This window comes from Ovis aries, chromosome 11 (assembly GCF_016772045.2).
Source record: "Ovis aries strain OAR_USU_Benz2616 breed Rambouillet chromosome 11, ARS-UI_Ramb_v3.0, whole genome shotgun sequence".
NCBI classification, from domain to species: domain Eukaryota; kingdom Metazoa; phylum Chordata; class Mammalia; order Artiodactyla; family Bovidae; genus Ovis; species Ovis aries.
In genome coordinates, this window is record NC_056064.1 from 25,952,071 (window position 1) to 25,974,356 (window position 22,286).

The 22,286-nt window shown below is 42.3% G+C and overlaps 2 protein-coding genes across 4 annotated transcripts; one reads left to right on the top strand and one right to left on the bottom strand.

Moving 5' to 3' along the window:
* Positions 1 to 736: 736 nt before the first annotated feature.
* MIS12 (MIS12 kinetochore complex component) lies at positions 737 to 5,558 on the bottom strand. 2 transcript variants are annotated; one of them, XM_004012586.6, is made up of 2 exons: positions 5,435 to 5,558; positions 737 to 2,513 (listed from the first exon to the last, which is right to left on the bottom strand). In XM_004012586.6, the coding sequence occupies exon 2, from the start codon at positions 2,461 to 2,463 to the stop codon at positions 1,843 to 1,845; it is 621 nt and encodes a 206-aa protein (XP_004012635.2). In that variant the 5' UTR covers positions 2,464 to 2,513; positions 5,435 to 5,558; the 3' UTR covers positions 737 to 1,842. The 2 variants fall into 2 exon arrangements, with proteins under 2 accessions (XP_004012635.2, XP_027830893.1); XM_027975092.3 differs by lacking the exon at positions 5,435 to 5,558 and adding an exon at positions 4,611 to 5,261.
* A 371-nt stretch (positions 5,559 to 5,929) lies between these two features.
* Positions 5,930 to 16,799, top strand: DERL2 (derlin 2). 2 transcript variants are annotated; one of them, XM_004012587.6, is made up of 7 exons: positions 5,930 to 6,049; positions 6,913 to 6,978; positions 8,885 to 8,958; positions 10,044 to 10,137; positions 11,084 to 11,279; positions 11,574 to 11,664; positions 13,974 to 16,799. In XM_004012587.6, the coding sequence occupies exons 1-7, from the start codon at positions 5,957 to 5,959 to the stop codon at positions 14,077 to 14,079; spliced, it is 720 nt and encodes a 239-aa protein (XP_004012636.1). In that variant the 5' UTR covers positions 5,930 to 5,956; the 3' UTR covers positions 14,080 to 16,799. The 2 variants fall into 2 exon arrangements, with proteins under 2 accessions (XP_004012636.1, XP_012040947.1); XM_012185557.5 differs by having other exon boundaries at positions 6,916 to 6,978.
* Positions 16,800 to 22,286: the final 5,487 nt, after the last annotated feature.

Consider the following 22,286-nt stretch of genomic DNA (forward strand, 5'->3'; position numbering starts at 1 on the left):
GGGATCTTCCCAACCCAGGGATCAAACCCAGGTTTCTCTCATTGCAGGATTCTTTACCAGCTAAGCCACAAGGGAAGCCCCCTGACAGTCCCCCCACTGAGCTCTAGAATTTGCCCCAATTTACCAGCTTGTACCTTTATAAGCTCAATGTTTGCTGACAGCCGGATCTTGTCATTTCCCAGTTCTATTTTCCCAGAATTCCATATCACTACCTGCTGCACCCTTTATTTCACTACCGAAAGTATAACACCTACCATTTCCCAACATCAGCCTGCACTGTGCAGCCAGTTTACTACAATAATTTACCCCCAATAAAAGGGACTGTTCTCCAAAATTAAGTCTCCAAGGTACAATATGTACCATTCTTTTTTTTCCAGTTTACAATCTTGGATACTGGATCTTTACTGTCCTTTGATACTAAGCACTGAATCCCAGTACATGGCCTAGTGTTCTAAACATGTGGTCCCATTGTTTCCCATTTACACAACCCCATCCCTTATCTTTTTTGGCCACACTACAGGGGATGTGGGATCTTAGTCCCCTGACCAGGGACTGAAACTGCACCCCTTCCCGTGGATGCTTGGAGTCTTACCCAGTGGACCAGGGAAGTCCCAGGAGATTTCCAATAAGCTCCAAATGTGATAATGATGATGACTTTAAAGGCTCAGTCGGCTAAAAAGTCATACTGAGACACACACCATGACATTAAATACAGCAGAATATCATAAATCAAAGCTTTTAAAATATACATATTTAATGTACAGGATTGTATTCCAGGTAAACATAGGCTTCTTATAGTGATGAATATTTAATTTCAAATATGAATAACCTAAGTTACACTTCTATATAAAGGAGAAACTTCAAATTCTGTTCTTTAGGAAGACATGGAAGCCAAGTAATACCTTAGGAGCAGCTATTGCCATTTCTCCCCTTTCCATGGGTGATCTAACATTTTACATGGATTAGTTACAAAAGGAAATATTAGGTTCCATCAAATATAAGCACAAAATACAGCTAAAATTTATCACTCAGAGTTTCTATGAGTGTGAATAAATAAGTTAATTAAATATTAGGTTCAAGGCAGATTCCAAAACTAACTGAAGTATGACCAAAAAAAAAAAAAAGGTATATATACCTAATAGTCAGTTAATATAATCTTTGCAATTCAGTATGTTCCAGGCTTTCTTTTCTATGCCAGTAAGATGCTTCCTTTTTTGTCCAATGTCTTCCATTGCTGGGCTCTAAGACATTAAACTCTTTAACATCATCAAGGATTTATCTTAGAAACAAACTTCTTTCTTCTTTCTAAAGGTCATGGTTGTTTTTTCTGCTACTTGCTTCTTTCAGCTAGTTATTAACTTCCTCATGTAAGAAGAAAACTTACTGAGCAAGAACAAGCAGTCTGTGTTGGCTGTCCCACAATGTGGTGGCTGGTTAATAAAGAAGACACCCACTTAACCTTTGTGTCACTTCGTTTCATCCAAAGAGTAAGTCAAAAAGGTCAAGGTTACAAAGGACTCATGACCAAGGTACAACTTTTACAAATATCTTTGAATGGCCAGGGAAAGCTTTACTTCTTCAGTCATGCCCCCAAATGAGTTCTTAATGAACCAAGAATCCCTTCCCACCCATTACAGACCTCTAAGCACAGATGCTTCAAAGATTAGTTCAACATAAAACACAGATGCTTCAGGAGAGTGGACTAAAACAGGAGGATGTGGAATATAAGAAAGCGTGAAAAAAGAAACCCTCCCCAAAATATGCAGTTCGCTAGGATTAAGAATATCAATATAAATCCCGTACCAGTCCACCTTCTGAGAAACTCCTTTTCCTATTGAGAAATCAAGATATTTTCAATCGTTTGCTTTCTTTTTCCACATTCTCTCTGATATTCTGGAGTTTTCTGGAGTTCTGGATCAGGAACACCAAGCCCTCCCTAAAATCACTAGCCCCATGGTCTCTGCCAACGTTTTCAAGTTCATCAAACAAAGACAATGTCTGTTTGAGTTTGGCCTGAACAATTTTTTGCTCTTCTAATTCTGCAAGAAGGGCCTGCTTAGTGCACAATTCAGTCTTATACTTCTTCTGTAACTGTTCAATTTCTTTTTGGAGAAAGTGGAATTCTTCCTCACTGTAAGAATGTGTCTCCTGAGATTTATCTTCTGGAAGTAAGACGTTTGGGGGAATCCGCAAAATCAACTGTAAGAAGAGCTGCTCCATTTTGCCAAAAAGGTTATCAAAACGTCCTTTCATGAAGCAAAGAAACTTTTCTGTGCACTTGCGAATCTGGACTGGGCTAATCGCACAGTCTGGGATGCCATCCAGCTTCTTTAGAATAACCTGTTCAACAGCCTGCATCACCTCAAACAGGTAATCTTGAAAGGCAATGTAGATCCTAAGCATGCAAGTCTGTGGTGTGAAGCCAAAGAACTGGGCCTCATAGGTCATTGGATCAACAGACATCTTGGTGTTTGGTTTTGTTTTTTGCTTTGTTAATTTTGATTGTGAACAACCTGCGAATGTAGTAAGAAAAATTTTCATTTAAAAAAAAGTAACAAATTATAGACAGCAAAACAAACAGCAAACAAAAACTATAAAGTTTATGTTCCTTGATACTTGATGCTACTTCCAGCCTCACACATCCACAACAGGATACAAATCCTGCCTCTCTGAGTCTCTCATCAGCCTATCACCTCCTTTCTTCCTCCTCTTTGTCCATTTCCCTCACCTCTCAATTACTGAGGATTCTGGCCCGTGGCTCAGGCTTCTGAATTCTGTTATCACCCCATGTAAACGTTCAGATTTATATGGATGATCTAACCAATGCCCTAGAAACTCAGTTCTTCATCTCCACTTTTTCAGACCTTCATCTCCACTCTTTTAGCGACCTGGGTATTGACATTTGTAACTTCTCTCCCCAACTCTCCTACTGTTTGACCACAACCTCATATGCCAGTCTTCCAACACTCATTCCTACATTCATATTATATCTTAATCTTCAAGACTTTCAGCCCTCTGAGCCTCTCTTTTTAGTCTCTCCCACTTCACTTCCCCGCTGCACTTTAGGCTCCATGATCTATCACGTCAACCACTCCTTTGCCAATGTCCTCAACTCCCTGTCCTTCCAATCTTGCCATCTGAAAAAATACCACTAGAAGGTGAGGAAGCCTCCAGTAAGCTTTACAACCCTGGCATTTTCTTAAGTGTCTGGGAGTCATTCCTTTCAAATGTAAACATCTAAGAAAATAGCATTCCTATCTCCCTGTCACTGTGGGTGTTTAACCTAGGGTCCTTTTTTGGGCTGTAACCAGATACTTGTCATAGAAATAAAAGAAGTTTCATTATTCCTGCAGACAAATTAGCTAAAACAAATGGCTACCTCAATTACCAGGTAAATTTAGGATGAACCTTATCAAAGAATCTGAAGCAAGTGGTTCTGTCAAATCTTTTTATAAGACTGTGCTGTTAATCTTGATAATTTATGTAATGACTAAAAATAGAATGGTTGTAATAGCTTAGCAGAATAGGGTAGAATTTATATCTCTGTAATGTCATTTACAGATTATCTCTAATGCATTATAATCTGGATATGCTTATTCAGTAACAGAACTGCTTTCTCTTCTTTGTCTTGTGGAGAGGATTCTGTGGATTAACAGGATTTTAACTTCCTCAACATTTCCCTATGCCTTCAGGATCATTTTTTAAACTTTTTCATATGGCTTACAAGGACCTTCATCATCTGACCTTTACTAACCACTGTCCTCCTTTTTAAGTACCTTCAGTTTAGTTCAGTTCAGTCGCTCAGTCATCTCTGACTCTTTGCGACCCCATGAATCACAGCACACCAGGCCTCCCTGTCCATCACCAACTCCTCGAGTTCACCCAAACTCATGTGAATCGAGTCGGTGATGCCATCCAGCCATCTCATCCTCGGCTGTCCCCTTCTCCTCCTGTCCCCAATCCCTCCCAGCATCTTCGCATGAGGTGGCCAAAGTATTGGAGTTTCAGCCTCAGCATCAGTCCTTCCAATGAACACCCAAGACTGGTCTCCTTCAGATGAACTGGTTGGATCTCCTTGCAGTCCAAGGGACTCTCAACAGTCTTCAACACCACAGTTCAAAAGCATCAATTCTTCGGTGCTCAGCTTTCTTCACAGTCCAACTCTCACATCCATACATGACCACAGGAAAAACCATAGCCTTGACTAGACAGACCTTTGTTGGCAAAGTAATGTCTCTGCTTTTGAATATGCTCTCTAGGTTGGTCATAACTTTCCTTCCAAGGAGTAAGTGTCTCTTAATTTCATGGCTGCAATCACCATCTGCGGTGATTTTAGAGCCCCCCCAAAATAAAGTCTGACACTGTTTCCACTGCTCCCCATCTATTTCCCATGAAGTGATGGAACCAGATGCCTTACATAAGCATGTGAAGTAATTAATGCTTCTAATTTTTGCCAATCTGGTGAAATGGTTTTACAGCGTTGTTTCTTGAAAACCAAAAACATCTAACCCCCTCCCCCCCTCCTCCCTGCCCCACCCATACACACACACAGGTTGAACACTGAGGACTGAAACTACCAAAGAGCCTCCTTGCCCCACCCAACAACTTACTGTTTCCATTAGCATGACTCTACTATTCTTGACCAGAATATTATTTTTATTGTCCAAATGGTTGTTCATTATGAAACCCCCAGCCAAAGACTGATGAACTCTTTAATGGGATGCGTGGCATGCGTGCTCTCCCCGTGTCTGACTCTTTAGATCCCATAGACTGCAGGCCGCCAGGAGCCTCTGTCCATGGAATTTTCCAGGCAAGAATACTGGAGTGTGTTGCCATTTCCTAGTCCAGGGAATCTCGCCAACAATTTGTTACAGCAAGATTCTCTGAAATTCTTGCTTCAGCAGTTTCTACCAATACTGGACTGCTTTTCATGAGCTCTACCCAATCCTAAACAAGCCTCCAAACTAAAAAATCCACGTTAAACCAACAGGGCCTCTCTTCGGGAACTGATCAAGTTCTGCTTTCAGTTCAGTTCAAGTCGCTCAGTCGTGACCTACTCTTTGCGACCCCAAGTCCTGCTTTAGGTTACTATTATCACAAGCCTATCTTCTCTGCAAGCCTTAGATTTCCTGAGGGCAGGATGAGTAAGGCTTCAACCGATATTGCAGGTGATACGCGGGAAGTACACCGGTCACCTCAGCGAGTTGAGGAGCCGAAGCTCCAGAAACCTCCGGGCAGGAACTACTTCCGGCTTGAGAAGTGGCTCCCGACAGGCCCCGCGCCCCCGCTGCATGCCGGGACCTTCAGGGTGGAGGTTCGCGGCCCGCTGGAGACGCTGCTCCATCAGGCCGCTCTAGCGCCCGGGATGGCGCCCCACCGAGTGCCACCTGTTCCCGCTTTTCTTCAGAGAAAATGCAGCCCCGTGGATACTTACCCAAGCGACTATAAGAGTGATGAATTCGACCAAACACCAGCTTCCCGCCACCTCTTTAAACCACCGCAGGCTGCCAGAGATAGGCGGCGCGGTTGACTCCCCCAGATTCTGACCGCTCTCTGCTTTAGCGAACGACAGCAAGGGCAGGATGCCCCCGCGCTCCTAATTGGCCGACTGTCTGGGGAGGGGGCCACCTAGATTGGTGACGGAAAGGAGCCGGGCGGGAAAGCTAGCTGTGGCCGGCGGGGATTGGCAGAAGGAATCGGTATTCACTCCCTTCCCCAAGACGTTGGTGGGTGGAGAAGTTAGGCTGGGCCGCCGCGGAAACGCAACTCGTGATTGGCGGATGTGCTTTTCTTCGGGCTCTAGCGGTTGGTGGCTGGACGGTTGATCAGCGCTGATTGGATAGCAGCGTAACGGGGAGGGCCCCGCTCTGGTTCCGCCCTGATCCCGCCCCGCCGCTGGGATGGACTGGCGGAAGGGGAAGTGGGGGGTGGGGGGGGGCCGGCGGCGGTGGGGAAGATGGCGTACCAGAGCCTCCGGCTGGAGTACCTGCAGATCCCACCGGTCAGCCGTGCCTATACCACCGCCTGCGTCCTCACCACCGCCGCTGTGGTGAGCAGCTGCAGCGCCAGCTTCTCATGAGTTGTACTGGATATGCCCGGGTCCTCGGGAAACTGGGGTTTGGGCCTTGGGGAAGCTCAGAGTGGTTGGTCTCAAGGGTGGGTGGAGGCGTACAGGGCTCACTCTGGGGTTCAGTATCGCCCCGTAAGTACTATCCAGTGATCCAGAAAAAGAGGTGCTGTTCCATAAGGGGTGGAGGATCAGGACTGCGGGTCAGTTTCTGAGACATAAAGGCAGGACCTGTACCAAGTCAGGGCTGCGGGAGCCGCCCACCCAGGAAACGTGTCAGAGAACTCTGATGGTGTTCTCAGAGCCACAGAATGATCCTTTGTGACTACTGGGAGGAAGGTCCGCTTAGTGGAGAAACGTAGACGTTGAAGATAGAAAGATGGAAGTTGTTGAGCGGGAAAAGTCTTGAAATAAAGAGACTTACAGAGGTTGGCTGGAAGTACTCAGCCCTCACAGTGGCAGGGTGTTGAGTCTTGGTTCGAGTGAATTCTGTTGCTTCGCACAGTTGTTTTAGGTGATGCCCATGTATTGGGCATAATCCTAGCAGCTGGTCTTACTTGCCCTGAATTTAAGACATTACCACCTGCCTGCCATACCTTCACATCAGCCTCAGCTATTGAAACAACAGACTTTTATTTTGTGTTAGGTATTGGGGAACGCAAAGAATTGTGCCAGTTCTAGAGAACTCTTTACCAACCTTCCTCCAGCTTAAGAAGTAAACCTTAAATAATTCAGTCTAAGTCACTGAGAGTGGGAAATTTGCGAGAACTGCCAGTCTTTTGTAGTAAATGATGATATTTTGTTTCTTGATTGACTTGCTTGAAGAAGTTGTTTTTCTATTTCAGCAGTTGGAACTGATCACACCTTTTCAGTTGTACTTCAATCCTGAATTAATCTTTAAACACTTTCAAGTAAGTGGCCCATCACAACTGCCATTTAATGTTGCAGTTTTTAAACTTGTTTTTCTTACTTTTAAGTAGCTAATCCTGCTATATACTATCTCAAATAACTCAGTGGGAATATTTGATTATAAGTGTTGGGGGGCAGTGGGGGAGTACAAAGCAATGATTCTGCAGCCTGGAACTTTTAAAGAGATTCTCAAGATCCTCAGCATATACCAAATCAGAATCACCAAGGCTATGTTACAAAGTTGCCTGTATGGTTTTGATTTGATGCGTCCAGTTCCTATATTTAGGAATCACTGGTTCAGATTTAGTAGTATAGATTGAGAGGAGACTGGATCCGCTAGTTGTCCAGGGAGAGTCAGAGAGGATGTCCATATGTAGTCCATCCAGCACCATGTGGCACAGTCACCACCTTGGTGTTATCCCTGTGATCCAGTTCAGAAACTCAATAAGTGCTCTAACCCATCTCCCAGGGATCACATCATCCTCTCAAAGACTGACATCTAAGAAAACGCCAGTTTATTAGATTACAGTGAGAGACAGTCCTTTCCAGTAATTAGAATGCTAAAGAGGGATGGGTTTTTTTTGTTCTAGGCTCAAAAGTCTGTTTCTACACCTGCTGTTCCTCTGTCACAGAGGTGTTTCATTCACTTTGTACCCGTTGAGCTCCAGCTTGTCTTTCAGTATGCAGTTTTTGTGTAGCCTTCTCGGATTCATCCTCCTTTGTGTCCCTAGAGTATCTGTAAATACTTTTTTTTATATCTCTCATCTCATACTTGCACTTGTTTATATGCCTGTCTCACAAGGTTGAGGACTCTACAATCCTGGATGCAATTAGTATGCAGTAAACAATTCTGAGTTGTTTCAACTTTAATAGTTAGCAATTCTTAAGAATTTAATGATCGTAAAGGAGTCCCGTGAACCCTTATCACTGCCTTCTTCCTTCTGCACTCACAAGGCCTTCACTGGGAGCTTTAGCTCGATCCAAACAAACAAGGCTTGATTTTGCCTGAGGTTAAACTCTTCACACCATGTGTGAAATTAGGAGTTCTAGGTTTGAGTTCAGAGCCTCCCTTTGCAAGCTGTGTGATATTAGGCAGGCCATTTAAAAATCATCCAAGTCTCTTAGTTACATCATGTGTGAAATGGGGATGGTATTGGTCAGCCTCCTCATCTCACAGGATAATTAAAATCACATGAGATAATAATATTTTAAAACACTTTAAAATGTTAAATGTTCTATCATTGTGAGTAGTTGTTCTTATTGCAGGCGTGGATGATTTGGGTGGGGAAGAGTATATCAGGGTTTGAAAATAAGTGCATATCTACCAGTTAAACTAATTATTACAGTATTAGATCTTTATTTGTAGTGAGTTGGCTGTCTGTTCAGGCTATTCGAACAGAATATCTGTTCGAGTATTTGCTTTAGAATTACTCTTTATTCTGGATGTTTCTGATGGCTAATATAGAAACAATTGCTGTTAGATCCTGTAATTTCCTTTGGTATCTTGAGATTGTTCATTAGATTGTGATACTACATATATTAAAGCTCTGTTTCCTAGTCTGCAGATTAACTTAGTCTTGCCATCACACTTTTCCCATCATTTGCCTGACCATATGGTATGGATTTTTGTGTTGTTTTTTTTTAATACAATCACAATTGCAAGTTTTCTGTCCTGTCAGGCTTAGAACTTTCCAGGGGCAAGTGATATCTTTCAGACTCTCACTGAAGCCGCACAAAAATTCAGTGTCAGATTGTGTGTCTCACTTTTGAGTTTAGAAAATAGAATCACCTATTTGTGGCCTTTCAACCATTGTAGTCATAGGCTATCTCTTGTCTTAATATGAAAATGTTTCCTGGTATGTTTTACTTAATCTGTCTTTCTCTTGATTTTTTTTTTTTTTTTAACAGATATGGAGGCTAATCACCAATTTCTTGTTTTTTGGGCCAGTTGGATTCAATTTTTTATTTAACATGATTTTTCTGTATCCTTTACTAAGTGGGGTTAGCATAGAAACTTTAGTTTTACTTAGGAAATACAGTATTAAGTTTGAAACTATTAACTCTGCTGTTTTTGCTACCATCTCAGCTGTAACTTCTGGCTATTGGCTCAGTGATACACAGAATAGTTGGTCAGTTAGTAATGTTTTGAGGGTGTTTGTAGGTCATTGTTTATTCAAATGGGAGATATTATAAAATGTTTACATTTCTGTCCATGTGCCACTTACAGATCTGATTAAGGGAAACCAGAGTGATTTAATTGAGGTGTTCTTACAAAATAACACCAAGGGGTCCCAAGTGATAAAGCCCAACCTGGAAGTGGGTTCATGGGGGATGGAGAACTTGAGATCTACTTGGATCTCAGTTGCTGGTTCTGCCGGCTGGAAAGACAGTGTTTTGTCTGCCAGGCTCACCATGTTCCAGTTTGTTGAAAAAGAGGAAGGGTTTTGCTGTAGTCAGATGGTAATTGGGGCCACCAGGCAGGGCATTTCTCCTGCACCCCAACCCCCTGGATGAAGGGGGGAATTTGCAGTTCAGCTTATTTGCAGTAGCCAAGGAGCCTTGTAGGGGTAATAGGCTTCCTGCCCTGGGATGGATTCCTGTGTCTTCTCTATGATACATCATTCTGGTAAGTTTCTAATAATTAAATTTTTTCATTGAAATGCCTCCTTGTTGACTGAAGTATAGAAATGCTTAACTACCTGGCCTTAAAAAAGCAGATTATCACATGAAGCTTCTTGATGGGGATTTCCACCAAGTTAGGTTGTGAAAAAGCAAGGATGGTGTAGATTGTGGTGTGGCTGAACATGGGAAGACAGTACAGATTTGACATTTTTATGTGGCGTCTGGCTTCGTTCCCCAATCAGGAACGGTTTTTGTAAAACACAGAGCCATTGCCTAGAATGCCTGGAAAAAGAGAAGTAACAATAATACCACTCATGAACACTCTTACAGAAACAAAGTCTTGACTTCTCACAAATAACGGGAGTCCAAGTGTACTTAGGTGATACATTCAATTTCACTTTCTTCATTTTTGTGTACTTAACATTTTCTTAACTTGGAACTTAAGATATCGTTACTGTCGAATGCTAGAAGAAGGCTCTTTCCGAGGTCGGACAGCAGACTTTGTATTTATGTTCCTTTTTGGTGGATTCTTAATGACTGTATCCTTCAACAAGTAGAACAAATACAGGAAAAGACTAAAGAACTCCCTCTCCTAAAGCTTTTCATCTGTCTCCCGAAGTGCACTAGAGGCTAGAGACTGGGAGTGAATATATAAAAGTGTCAACTCTCTGCGCCCGCGCCACCCCCCTCCCCCTCCATTTTAGCTTCAGGCTCCTGTTTATTTTACAGCCCGCTTTATGTAATAGCTTGTCTAAGCCTAGAGGTTGCACAGGGTGTTTTTCCACTGTGAGCAAGTCTGAGAAACTTTAACCCAGTTGGGTTACTATTAGAAATCTTAGATGTATTCTGGTTGGTGGTGTACTTCACTTTTCTTTTTTTCCGGCTGTGCCACGGGGCTAGTGGAATCCCAGGTCCCTGACCAGGGAATGAACCCAGGCCCTCGTCAGTGAAAGCATGGAATCAAAACCACTAGACTGCCAGGGACTCCCCAGGTATTCTTCAGTTTTAAACTAAGTTGGTAGGACATTTATTTGGTCACCATCAAAACTGATAGTTGTAGGGGTTTTTTTAAATAATTGTCAATAATAATAGTTGTCACAAACTTAAATGGAGCCCTGTCTGACAAGATGGTTTTGCCCCAGCTGCCTTTATTTCACTTCTAAGAGTCCTCATGGTGAATGAGCTTTCATGTAATGACTGACCAAAGTATTAACATATATTCCAAAGAAGCACGAACTTCATGAAAGCAGAATATTAATTTGAAGTAGCAACAATCCAGGTACCTAAGCAGGTTTTTGCCTGATCACTCTGGGTAATTATTTTCAGGCTTTCCCCTCTTCCCCACCCCCCAACCTCGCCCCAGACATGTAACGACTGCTTGCCTTTCCTAATTCAAACTTGTGTTAGAATACAATCCGTAGTTCTCTTGCCCAGTCTTCCCTGTTAACACTTAATGTTGCTATTTTCCTTAATGTCAACCACTAGCTTTTTGGTTTGTTTGTGAGCTTAGTTTTCTTAGGCCAGGCCTTTACAATAATGCTTGTCTACGTGTGGAGCCGAAGGAACCCGTATGTCCGCATGAACTTCTTCGGCCTTCTGAATTTCCAGGCCCCCTTTCTACCCTGGGTGCTCATGGGCTTTTCCTTGTTGTTGGGGAACTCAATCATTGTGGACCTCTTGGGTAAGATTCTTGGCAGTACTTTTTCTATCATTTTACTTACGAACTTATTTTGTCATACTTGTCATATTCTGTCTGGCCTTCATATATAGTTATTGTAGGATTGTTTGATAGTTATATGCTCAAGGACTATAATGTTCATTTTCAACTTTTTCATAAATATATTACCAGCTGAGCTGCCAGGGAATCCCAGTATATTGACATTTCTTCCTAAGTAGAAAGTTGTTCCATTGGTACAGACACCTGCAATCAAAATTCTAATCCTCTCCCTCATCCTTTATTTCTGGTTGACTCTAGGTATTGCAGTTGGACACATATATTTTTTCTTGGAAGATGTATTTCCCAATCAACCTGGCGGAATAAGAATTTTGAAAACACCATCTATTTTGTGAGTATTTAACACCAGGTTATGTATTTCTTGCAGATAAACCAGGACAGGGTCCCGGATCTTGTTTTCTTGGGGCTCCCAAAGCTCCAAGCACACATAGTTCAGGCCAGTAAATATTTACAGATTGAGCAATCCGGCTGCCATTGGGGAGCATTCAGATTGGGTGGGAAGAGCCAGAGTTGTGGCCAGAGGCTCAGGGTGTCCTGAGGGTAACGTGGTGATTGTTGTCCCAAATGACCACCAGCACCTCCTGGCCCCGGGAGGAGCCTGCTGGTTCCACGTAGCCTGCTGTCTTAGTTTAGAAATGTGAAGTAGCAAGGTGGCAAAAAGCTGGCTGAAGAAGGGTTTCTAAAGGTGGAATGTCTGGTCTTCCAAACAGGTGGTAGAGGGAAGCAGTGAAGTAGAGTAGAGTAGAAACAGCTCTCGGCTAGAAACCAGACATAGACTGTTTGTTCTGCCAGCCAGCTGTGTGATTTTAAACAACCCCTTCTCCTTTTTCCATACCTTGGTGTCCTGAGGGTAGAACTTTGATTCATAGCACCTCCTTCTATGCCAGAATTTTGTGTCCTTGGGGTGTACTGCATTATGAAGAGTTCACTTAAGGAATAAAATGTGAGTTCTCATAAAACGTTGGTTGTAGAATAACTGAAAGAAGAAAGTAAAATCCTCCATAACCCCACCACGTAGATACAACAGTGGTGGGATTTGATGCACTTTTTGATATGCATTCATCAGTCTTTTACTGTCTGTAAACTTTTTAAAAAATGCTATCTCATAGCTTTCTAATGTATCATATAATCATTTTTCCATCATAAATTTCTGACAAAAATTAAAACAGCTGCATGATACCCCCAGTATGAATGGAACACGGTTTACGAATCCCTCATCAATGGACGCTGACATCCTTCCTGTTCTTCCCTCCATGATTGGAGTGGTGAACATCCTTGAGCTACACATCCATGTAGCCCATGCCGCAGCACATCCTCTGCGCACTTCCATGATTGTTTTCAAAGGATAAATTCCTACAAGTAGGATAGCTGTTTGGTTTATCACCAGACTGCTGTCTGGAATGGATACTCAGGTTTACATTTCCACCAGCACCATGTGTCCATTTCCCCACCTTTTCATAAAATGTGGGAGAAGTTGTATTTACCTTTTGCTAGATTGGTAGCTGTAAAATGGTATCTCATTGTTTTCCTTTTTTCCTAAAATTTCAAAACAGTTTCAGACTTGCAGAAACTTGCAAGACAGTACAAAGGACTTTTTTCCCTTAAGTGTTTGAAAGTGAATTGTTAACCTGCTGCCCCATGATCCCCTTTAATATGTATTTTCTTCTACATAGTCAAAGTCTGGAAAGAAACGTTAATACCCGGACCCAATTCCACTTAGGGAAGTGGTCCGGATTTTTTTGTAGCATAAGAATGCAGCTCAGATTCAGGTGTTGCGCTTTGTTGTCATGTCTGTTTGGTCTCCTTCAGTTTGGAGCAGCTTCTCAGTTTTGCTTTGACCCTCATGACATTCACATTTTTGAAAATTGTAAGCCCATTTTTGAAGAACATCTCTCAATTTGGGTTTGTCTGATTTTCCCTCGCATGGAGGTTCAGGTTTTTCGTCCTTTGCAGGAACATCAGAGAAGTGATACTGCATTCTAATTGCAGCCTGCTAGCACAGGGTTGCAGTTTGTTAAATTTGCCAGAGTGATGCTAATTTTGATTACTTGATTAAGGTATCTGCAGGGCTTCTCCACGGCAAAGTTACTTTTTTTTCTCCTTTGTCATTAAATATTTTGTGAAGAGGTACTTTGAGACTATGGAAAACATCCTTTTTCTTATAAAATTTGAGTTCATTTATATCTGCAAGAATCCATGGTTTCTTATTTTATTCATGGCTTATAATTCCTTAACATTGTTGTTTACTTTGATGCTTATATTGTCCCACTGGCTCTGAAGTACTTCTTAACATGTGCGATCTAACTTTTGTAAAATTTCATATGTGAACATTTTGGAAGAATATTGAAAACACCAACATAATTATTATCTCTGGGGATTGAGGATGTCTTGCCCATATGTTTCCTGTTTTCTCTACGATTCCATATATTGCTTTTGTAGTAAAAATTAGTAAAGGAGGTAAAAGTTAATGGAAATGTGCAGTAATTATGAATACCTTCAAAATAGGAGAACTGTTTCATTGGTAGGCAAACAAAGTGCTTATCCATTGGTGGACACGCTATGGGATCTTTTTGATCTCGGAGTAGAATTTAGGACCTAAGATGACCCTGGGACAAATTATATCTGTTGCCTGTCTTTTAGGAAGGCTATTTTTGATACACCAGATGAAGATCCAAATTATAATCCACTACCTGAAGAGCGGCCAGGAGGCTTTGCCTGGGGTGAGGGCCAGCGCCTAGGCGGCTAAAGCAGCAGTGCCAAGAACAGGACCCAGCTAGGAAGGACTCAGTGACACACCCATTGGGATTCTTTTATCCTCTGTGTTGCAAAAGTGTGGACACTTTTGACAGCTCAACAAGAATTTTAACTCCAGAAGCACTTTATGAAATGGCACACTGATTTCACCCAGAAGACATTTCCAGCAGTTCACCAGTGGTTCCTCACTACACTGGTACTGAATGTCTGCTCTCTCGGAGCCAAAAAAACTGGAGCAACAAATACCCCGTCACCTCTTAGGAACGAGTACCTGATACTTGAGTTCTGTGGTGACGGGCAGAGTGTTTTTCTCCTCTTCCTCCTCCTCTTTGATAGACGAGGCCGTGGTGTAAATGGAAGTTTCAGAGAGGACGAAATAAAACTGAATTCCATCTCTCTCACTGAATTAAAGCTTTTGTGTGTGATCTTTTAAATCATCACTGTGTCTCCCAGCTCTCCTGCACAGGTCTGCGCTCAGAGCAGTCTCCATGCCCCCTCTCCCTGTGTCTTCATGGCCTTCGACTGGATTTCATTTCAAGGTTGGAAATACATGGCTGAGATGCCGAGGTTGTGCACACCTCTTACTAACCCAGAGTGCCAACTCCAGTGGGAAGAAGATTTGTTTCTGTTGCCCGGATAGTTTGTTCTCCGTTTGTGTTTTATAATACTTCAAGGTATCAGACAGTGTGGGGCAAGGGGTGGAGGCGGAAAGATAGGATGGATCTAGGTGTTCTAGATCCTGCAATTCTGCTGTGGGAGAGTCAGTTAGGCTTGATGCTAATATGCCATCATTTATTTACTCTATTACTCCATTTGGAAATATCCAGGGAAAGGCAAGTCACAGCCACCATTTTGGAAAACAACATTTAAAGTTGGAAATGAGTTAGAATGTTGATTCTGGAGCCAGAGAAGTGAATACAAGGATACATAGCTCCTGGGTCTTTGGCTTGTGAATATTTATCACTTGCTTAATGAAAAGCCAAGAAGCCTTCAGAGCCAAGTACCTGGTTTACCTTCCTAACCAGGTAGAAACAGGACAGGTTCACAGAAGTCAGCAGTGGTTCAGTAAGTACTTATCCCAGATGTTCACTTCCTGGGGGCTCAACAAGTTTGTTATCAGACTGTGTGTAAGTCAGAGAACTCGGATAGAATGAATACCCCAGAAAAGATTAATTCAAATTGTTTTAATAAACATCATGTAGGTCTGGAAACATTTCCCCCATAGTTCCAGCTTGGTTAAGTGGTTGTTTTCTAGAGTATGAGAGTTTTCTTGGAAAGATGGACATGAGGTTTAGATTAAACATAATAAACATCTTAATCATTTGTGAAGTGAGAAGTATTTTTCATACCTTTCAATCAAATACATGTCAGTAGTGGAACCTCATATAAGTACATGCTGCTAGTCAGTAACTGAATATGGTTGTTGCAGTTTTATGGGATGTGGATTAATGGGACTGCTTTTTTTTCTAAGTGACTTTAAAAAAAATCTTTAAATGCCAATCTTAGAATATATAGTCCTTATGGGAATCTTAAGTTTTGTCTGTTGAAGAAAGCTTGAATTTAATTAGAAGGTTGGGTTTTTGTTTTGGAGCTAGAAATCTATTTCTCTAGTTAAATTTGTTCTCCTTCAGTTAACTTTGGAGTTAGGTTCTTTCAGAACACACGTCTTTTTCTTAAGTCAACCAAAAAGTGAGATTCGTTACATGGAATTGCGTGACTAATTTACCTGACCTACATAGAATTTAAAGGATTCCTGGATTCCACCAGTAATACTGAAAGGTGCATCTAAGGCATAGCTTTTTTGTTGTAGAAATACAGTATACGTTCATTAAAAAAAACATGGACATACAAATTGCATCTCCATAGGAGATACACTTCATACATTTTGCTGTGTTTGTTCCACTGTGGATTTCTCTTCATTTCTCCCTTCCACTTGTTCTTTCCCTTGTGTGTCCCTCTTGTGTGTCCTACTATCTTTCATACCTCTTGTTTAGTCTCTAAGCAGAGAGCACCCGAGTCCTAGATCTTGGCAACGAAACCCTCACTCTGTCTCTGGGGCCTTTGAAAGTTAGGAAACTGTGTTACTGTTGGGTAAAGGACCTCCTAGAATTGTCATCTGTCCTTGGTAGCCTGCATTTTATGTTGTGACCGTTTTCCTTTAACAGGTAAGTGCCATCCATGTTGCTAGTCATGATATGGCCATTTTTGTCAGTGTTCTGTAGTCTGTCTACCCCTAAACTACTTACTGTTTTACAAGTTTGCATAAAATTTGTTGCACTTTGTATAATCAAGTCACTTCTCTGCTCGGAAATCCGCAGTAACTTTAGTAAGCCCGCATAGCAAATGCATACTTCTTGTCTTCCTCTGAACCTCAACTCCTGCTTCTAGCTAACAGGGACCTCAGTTTCATTCTCTCCCGTCCTTCAAGGCCTGGCCCAATTCCTGGCTCCTCTGCAAACCTTGACTGTAGGGCCCATTTCATTGTCTGTCTTCTCTGAATTCTTAATGACCCTTCAAGGCTGTACAACATACTCTTAGACCAAACTGTCTTATATTGTTCTTAGCTGGTACGTGTATATTAGTCTTGTCTCCTTCCTGAGAATGTAAGCTCCTTAAGAGCAGGGACCAATTCTTACATTTTTGTATCTACCACAGTGCCTGGCACAATGCTTGGCACATGGGTGCTGAATAAATACTTTATTGATCAGCAAACTATTATCTGGCATTTTTAATTATAGAGGGATTAATGTACGTGTATGCAAGCTTGTACCTATTTGCTTGTGACTATGTCAAAGTGGGATGGAGCACAACTGAACATGATCAAGGGCAGGGTTTGGTGGTCTGACAAGCCAGCCAGCAATGACCACCAGCTGGTATGGCCATGGTCATTCTCTGCTGGTGTGGACCATTGCAGAGCAGTTAAGCACGGCGTGTGTGACAATTCACCTGTTAAAGAAAAGCCCAGATACCACTTGAACGCTAACGCTGTTAGCTTATAACCATCTGTATGTGAAAGCCGCCTACTTTCAGAGAGAGAGCCTATTTCAGACTACTAACCTGAGGGACTGGCAGAGAGGGTGATGTATGTAACACCACTTAACGCCAACAGAGGAATTTATTTTCCAACTGTGTTTCACTTAGCTCTGAGGCTGCAGAATAGCTGGGTCATTAGGCTAAAGATTATGAATGAATTACCTGTGCATATGACTGTTTCGCCTGCATCATGTTTTGTTTTGTTTCAATTTGAGCCAATATTAAATTCACAGATTTCACATGGAAACCTTCATTTGGGGCTTTTCTTGAAAAAACTGGAAGATCTGGAAAAACCAGGCCTGCATGGCAGCTATGGCCTAGAGATGACTAGTGGCTGTCTCTATAGACAGGATCTATGCTCTGCTAAGAGGTTATTTCACTTGCTGGTATCACCTGCCAGGTACTCTTGTAACCATGTGCAGCCTGTCTCCTCCCTTAGGTTACTTTGGAAAGCACACTAGGGAAAAAGGACTTGAGGGTTTTTTATACTCTTAAGTCCGCAATTTGAGACAACATTTAGATATCACTCAGTTCAGTTCAGTCGCTCATTCGTGTCCGACTCTTTGCAACCCCATGGGCTGCAGCACGCCAGGCCTCCCTGTCCATCACCAACTCCCAGAGTTCACTCAGACTCACGTCCATCGAGTCCGTGATGCCATCCAGCCATCGCATCCTCTGTCGTCCCCTTCTCCTGCTCCCAATCCCTCCCAGCATCAGAGTCTTTTCCAATGAGTCAGTTCTTTGCATGAGGTGGCCAAAGTACTGGAGCTTCAGCTTTAGCATCATTCCTTCCAGAGAAATCCCAGGACTGATCTCCTTCAGAATGGATTGGTTGGATCTCCTTACAGTCCAAGGGACTCTCAAGAGTCTTCAACACCACAGTTCAAAAGCATCAATTCAGCGCTCAGCCTTCTTCACAGTCCAACTCACATCCATTCATGACCACAGGAAAAACAATAGCCTTGACTAGACGGACCTTAGTCAGCAAAGTAATGTCTCTGCTTTTGAATATGCTATCTAGGTTGGTCATAACTTTTCTTCCAAGGAGTAAGCGTCTTTTAATTTCATGGCTGCAGTCACCATCTGCAGTGATTTTGGAGCCCCAAAAAATAAAGTTTGACACTGTTTCCACTGTTTCCCCATCTATTTCCCATGAAGTGATGGGACCGGATGCCATGATCTTCGTTTTCTGAATGTTGAGCTTTAGGCCAACTTTTTCACTCTCCACTTTCACTTTCATCAAGAGGCTTTTTAGTTCCTCTTCACTTTCTGCCATAAGGGTGTGGTCATCTGTATATCTGAGGTTATTGATATTTCTCCCGGCAATCTTGATTGAAGTTAAAAAGCAGGGTGACAATATACAGCCTTGACGTACTCCTATTCCTATTTGGAAGCAGTCTGTTGTTCCATGTCCAGTTCTAATCATTGCTTCCTGACCAGCATTTCTCAAGAGGCAGGTCAGGTGGTCTGGTATTCCCATCTCTTGAAGAATTTTCCACAGTTTATTGTGATCCACACAGTCAAAGGCTTTGGCATAGTCAATAGAGCAGAAATAGATGTTTTTCTGGAACTCTCTTGCTTTTTCAATGATCCAGCAGATGTGGCCAATTTGATCTCTGGTTCCTCTGCCTTTTCTAAAACCAGCTTGAACACCTGAAAGTTCACAGTTCATGTATTGTTGAAGCCTGGCCTGGAGAATTTTGAGCATTACTTTGGTAGCATGTGAGATGAGTGCAATTGTGTGGTAGTTTGAGCATTCTTTGGCATTGTCTTTCTTAGGGATTGGTATGAAAACTGACCTTTTCCAGTCCTGTGGCCACTGCTGAGTTTTCCAAATTTGCTGGCATATTGAGTGCAGCACTTTCACCGCATCATCTTTTAGGATTTGAAATAGCTCAACTGGAATTCTATCACCTCCACTGGCTTTGTTCGTAGTGAAGCTTCTTAAGGCCCACTTGACTTTGCATGCCAGGATGTCTGGCTCTAGGTCAGTGATCGCACCATCGTGATTATCTGGGTCATGAAGATCTTTTTTGTACAGTTCTTCTGTGTGTTCTTGCCACCTCTTCTTAATATCTTCTGCTTCTGTTAGGTCCATACCATTTCTGTCCTTTATGGAGCCCATCTTTGCATGAAACATTCCCTTGTTATCTCTAATTTTCTTGAAGAGATCTCTAGTCTTTCCCATTCTATTGTTTGCCTCTATATCTTTGCATTGATCACTGAGGAAGGCTTTCTTATCTCTCCTTGCTATTCTTTGGAACTCTGCACTCAAATGGGTATATCTTTCCTTGTCTCCTTAGCTTTTCGCTTCTCTTCTTTTCACAGCTATTTGTAAGGCCTCTCAGTCAGCCACTTTGCTTTTTTGCATTTCTTTTTCTTGGGGATGGTCTTGCTCCGTCTCCTGTACAATGTCACGAACCTCCATCCATAGTTCATCAGGTACTCTATCAAAATAGTCCCTTAAATCTATTTCTCACTTCCACTGTATAATCGTTAGGGATTTGATTTAGGTCATACCCAAATGATCTAGTGGTTTTCCCTACTTTCTTCAATTTAAGTCTGAATTTGGCAATGAGTTCATGATCTGAGCCACAATCAGCTCCCCATCTTGTTTCTGCTGACTGTATAGAGCTCCATTTTGGGCTGCAAAGAATATAATCAATCTGATTTCAATGCTGACCATCTGGTGATGTCCAATATAGAGTCTTCTCTTGTGTTTTTGGAAGAGGGTGTTTGCTATGACCAGTGCGTTCTCTTGGCAGAACTCTATTAGCCTTTGCCCTGCTTCATTCTGTACTCCAAGGCCAAATTTGCCAGCTACTCCAGGTGTTTCTTGACTTCCTACTTTTGCATTCCAGTCCCCTATAATGAAAAGGACATCTTTTTTGGGTGTTAATTCTGGAAGGTCTTGTAGGTCTTCACAGAACCGTTCAACTTCAGCTTCTTCAGCATTACTGGTCGGGGCATAGACTTAGATTACCTTGATATTGAATGGTTTGCCTTGGAACTGAACAGAGATCATTCTGTCGTTTTTGAGACTGCATCCAGGTACTGCATTTCGGACTCTTGTTGACTATGATGGTAACCAATCTAATCTCATGGACCACAGCCTTGTCTAACTCAGTGTAACTATGAGCCATGCCGTGTAGGACCACCCAAGATGGACGGGTCATGGTGGAGAGTTCTGACAAAATGTGGTCCACTGGAGAAGGGAATGGCAAACCACTTCAATATTCTTGCCTCCAGAACCCCATGAACATATGAAAAGGCAAAAAGATAGGACACTGAAAGATTAACTCCCCAGGTCGGTAGGTGCCCAATATGCTACTGGAGATCAGTGGAGAAATAACTCCAGAAAGAATGAAGAGATAGAGCCAAAGCAAAAACAACACCCATTTGTGGGTGTGACTGGTGATGGAAGCAAGGTCCAATGCTGTAAAGAGCAATATTGCATAGGAACCTGGAATGTTAAGTCCATGAATCAAGGCATTTGGAAGTGATTAAACAGGAGATGGCAAGAGTGAACGTCAACATTTTAAGAATCAGCAAACTAAAATGGACTCGAATGGGTGAATTTAACTCAGATGACCATTTAGATATCACTATTGTCTGAATATTTATGTCCCTGAAAAAGTCATGCTGCAATCCTCATGATTGATGTGATGGTATTAGGAAGTGGGACCTTTGGGAGGTGCTTCAGCCACAACGTGGAAGCCTCATGAGTGAGATTAATTCTTTACAAAATAGCTCTGAGAGATTCCAAGCCCCTTCCATCAAGTAAGGACATAGCAGAAGGGTGTCAGCAGGACTTCCCTGGTGGTCCAGTGGTTAAGACTCTGAGGGTTGGATTCCCAGTGGGGGAACTAAATGCCTACATGCCACAGAGCAACTTAGCCCACGTGCCACAACTATTGAGCACACACCACAACTAGAGAGTCCACACACAGCAACAAAAGATCCCACATGCCACAACTAAGACCTGAGGCAGCCATATATTATATATAAAGTAGCATCAGTGAGCCAGGAAATGGCCCTCACCAGAAGGCAACCAGGCTGGCACCTACAGAGCTGTGAGCAATAAATTTCTGTTATTTATAAGCCACCCAGTCTGTGGTATTCTATAATAGCAACCTGGAAAGACTAAGATGTTATTTCCCTTTTAATTTTGGGTTGACTTTCTAGATTAATATTTAGGGGAAAGGAATTAAAAGTCAATTTATCCCTAAATACAGGTTTCCCAGGTGGTGCTAGTAACAAAGAATCTGCCTGCCAATGCAGGAGACACTAGAGATCCAATCCCTGGGTCGGGAAGAGACCCTGGAGAAGGAAACGGCAACCCACTCCAGTATTCTTGACTGGAGAATTCCATGGATAGAGGAGCCTGGCAGGCTATAGTCCATGGGGTCGCAAAGGGTCAGATATGACTGAGCAACTGAACACACACATTCTTAAATACATATCTGTTATTAGTTCAACACACACATTTCAGTAGCCCCTGGTCACTATACCATCAACAACTAGAGGAAAATTACTTCTGATCTGGAGGAAAGGTGAAGGAGAATTTTTAACAGGTTCACAAACAGGGAAAGTCTCATGGGAATGAACTTTAGAAGGTGTCTGATGTCTTTAAAGTGAGTTGAAACTTACCATGAATCTCTGGAAATTGCTTTTCCTGTACACAAACAGCCACTTGCCAGTCTTTCTGTGGCGAATTAGCAAATGCTCTAGAGATCTGAATTTAGGAGGGGAAGGAGGAACTAATTATATCCTATTTCCCGCTGGAATTCTAAATCTTTTCATTGATTGTCATGTGTATGATGAGACTGGGAGTCCTGTAAAGAACTTGAGAGGAACAGTCAGGGAACTAGTCAGGGAATAGTCTATTCCCGGCAGGAATAGTCAGGGAAAGGAAGGGTAAAAGACAATTTTAGTTCCATCAGACTTCCACTTCCCCTGTACTACAGGAGCAGATCACCTCCATTGGGATAGCTACTTCCTGAGGAGAATGTATGATTGTCCTAGAATGTATCATGCATTTCCTTCTTTTTCTGTAACACAAGATGATCACAAGTAACCTTTTCAACCTTCAGTTACTGTGACATCTGAGTCATCTCAGAGCCTGTTTCTTCATCTGTAAAATGGGGATGACATTAGTATCTAGTA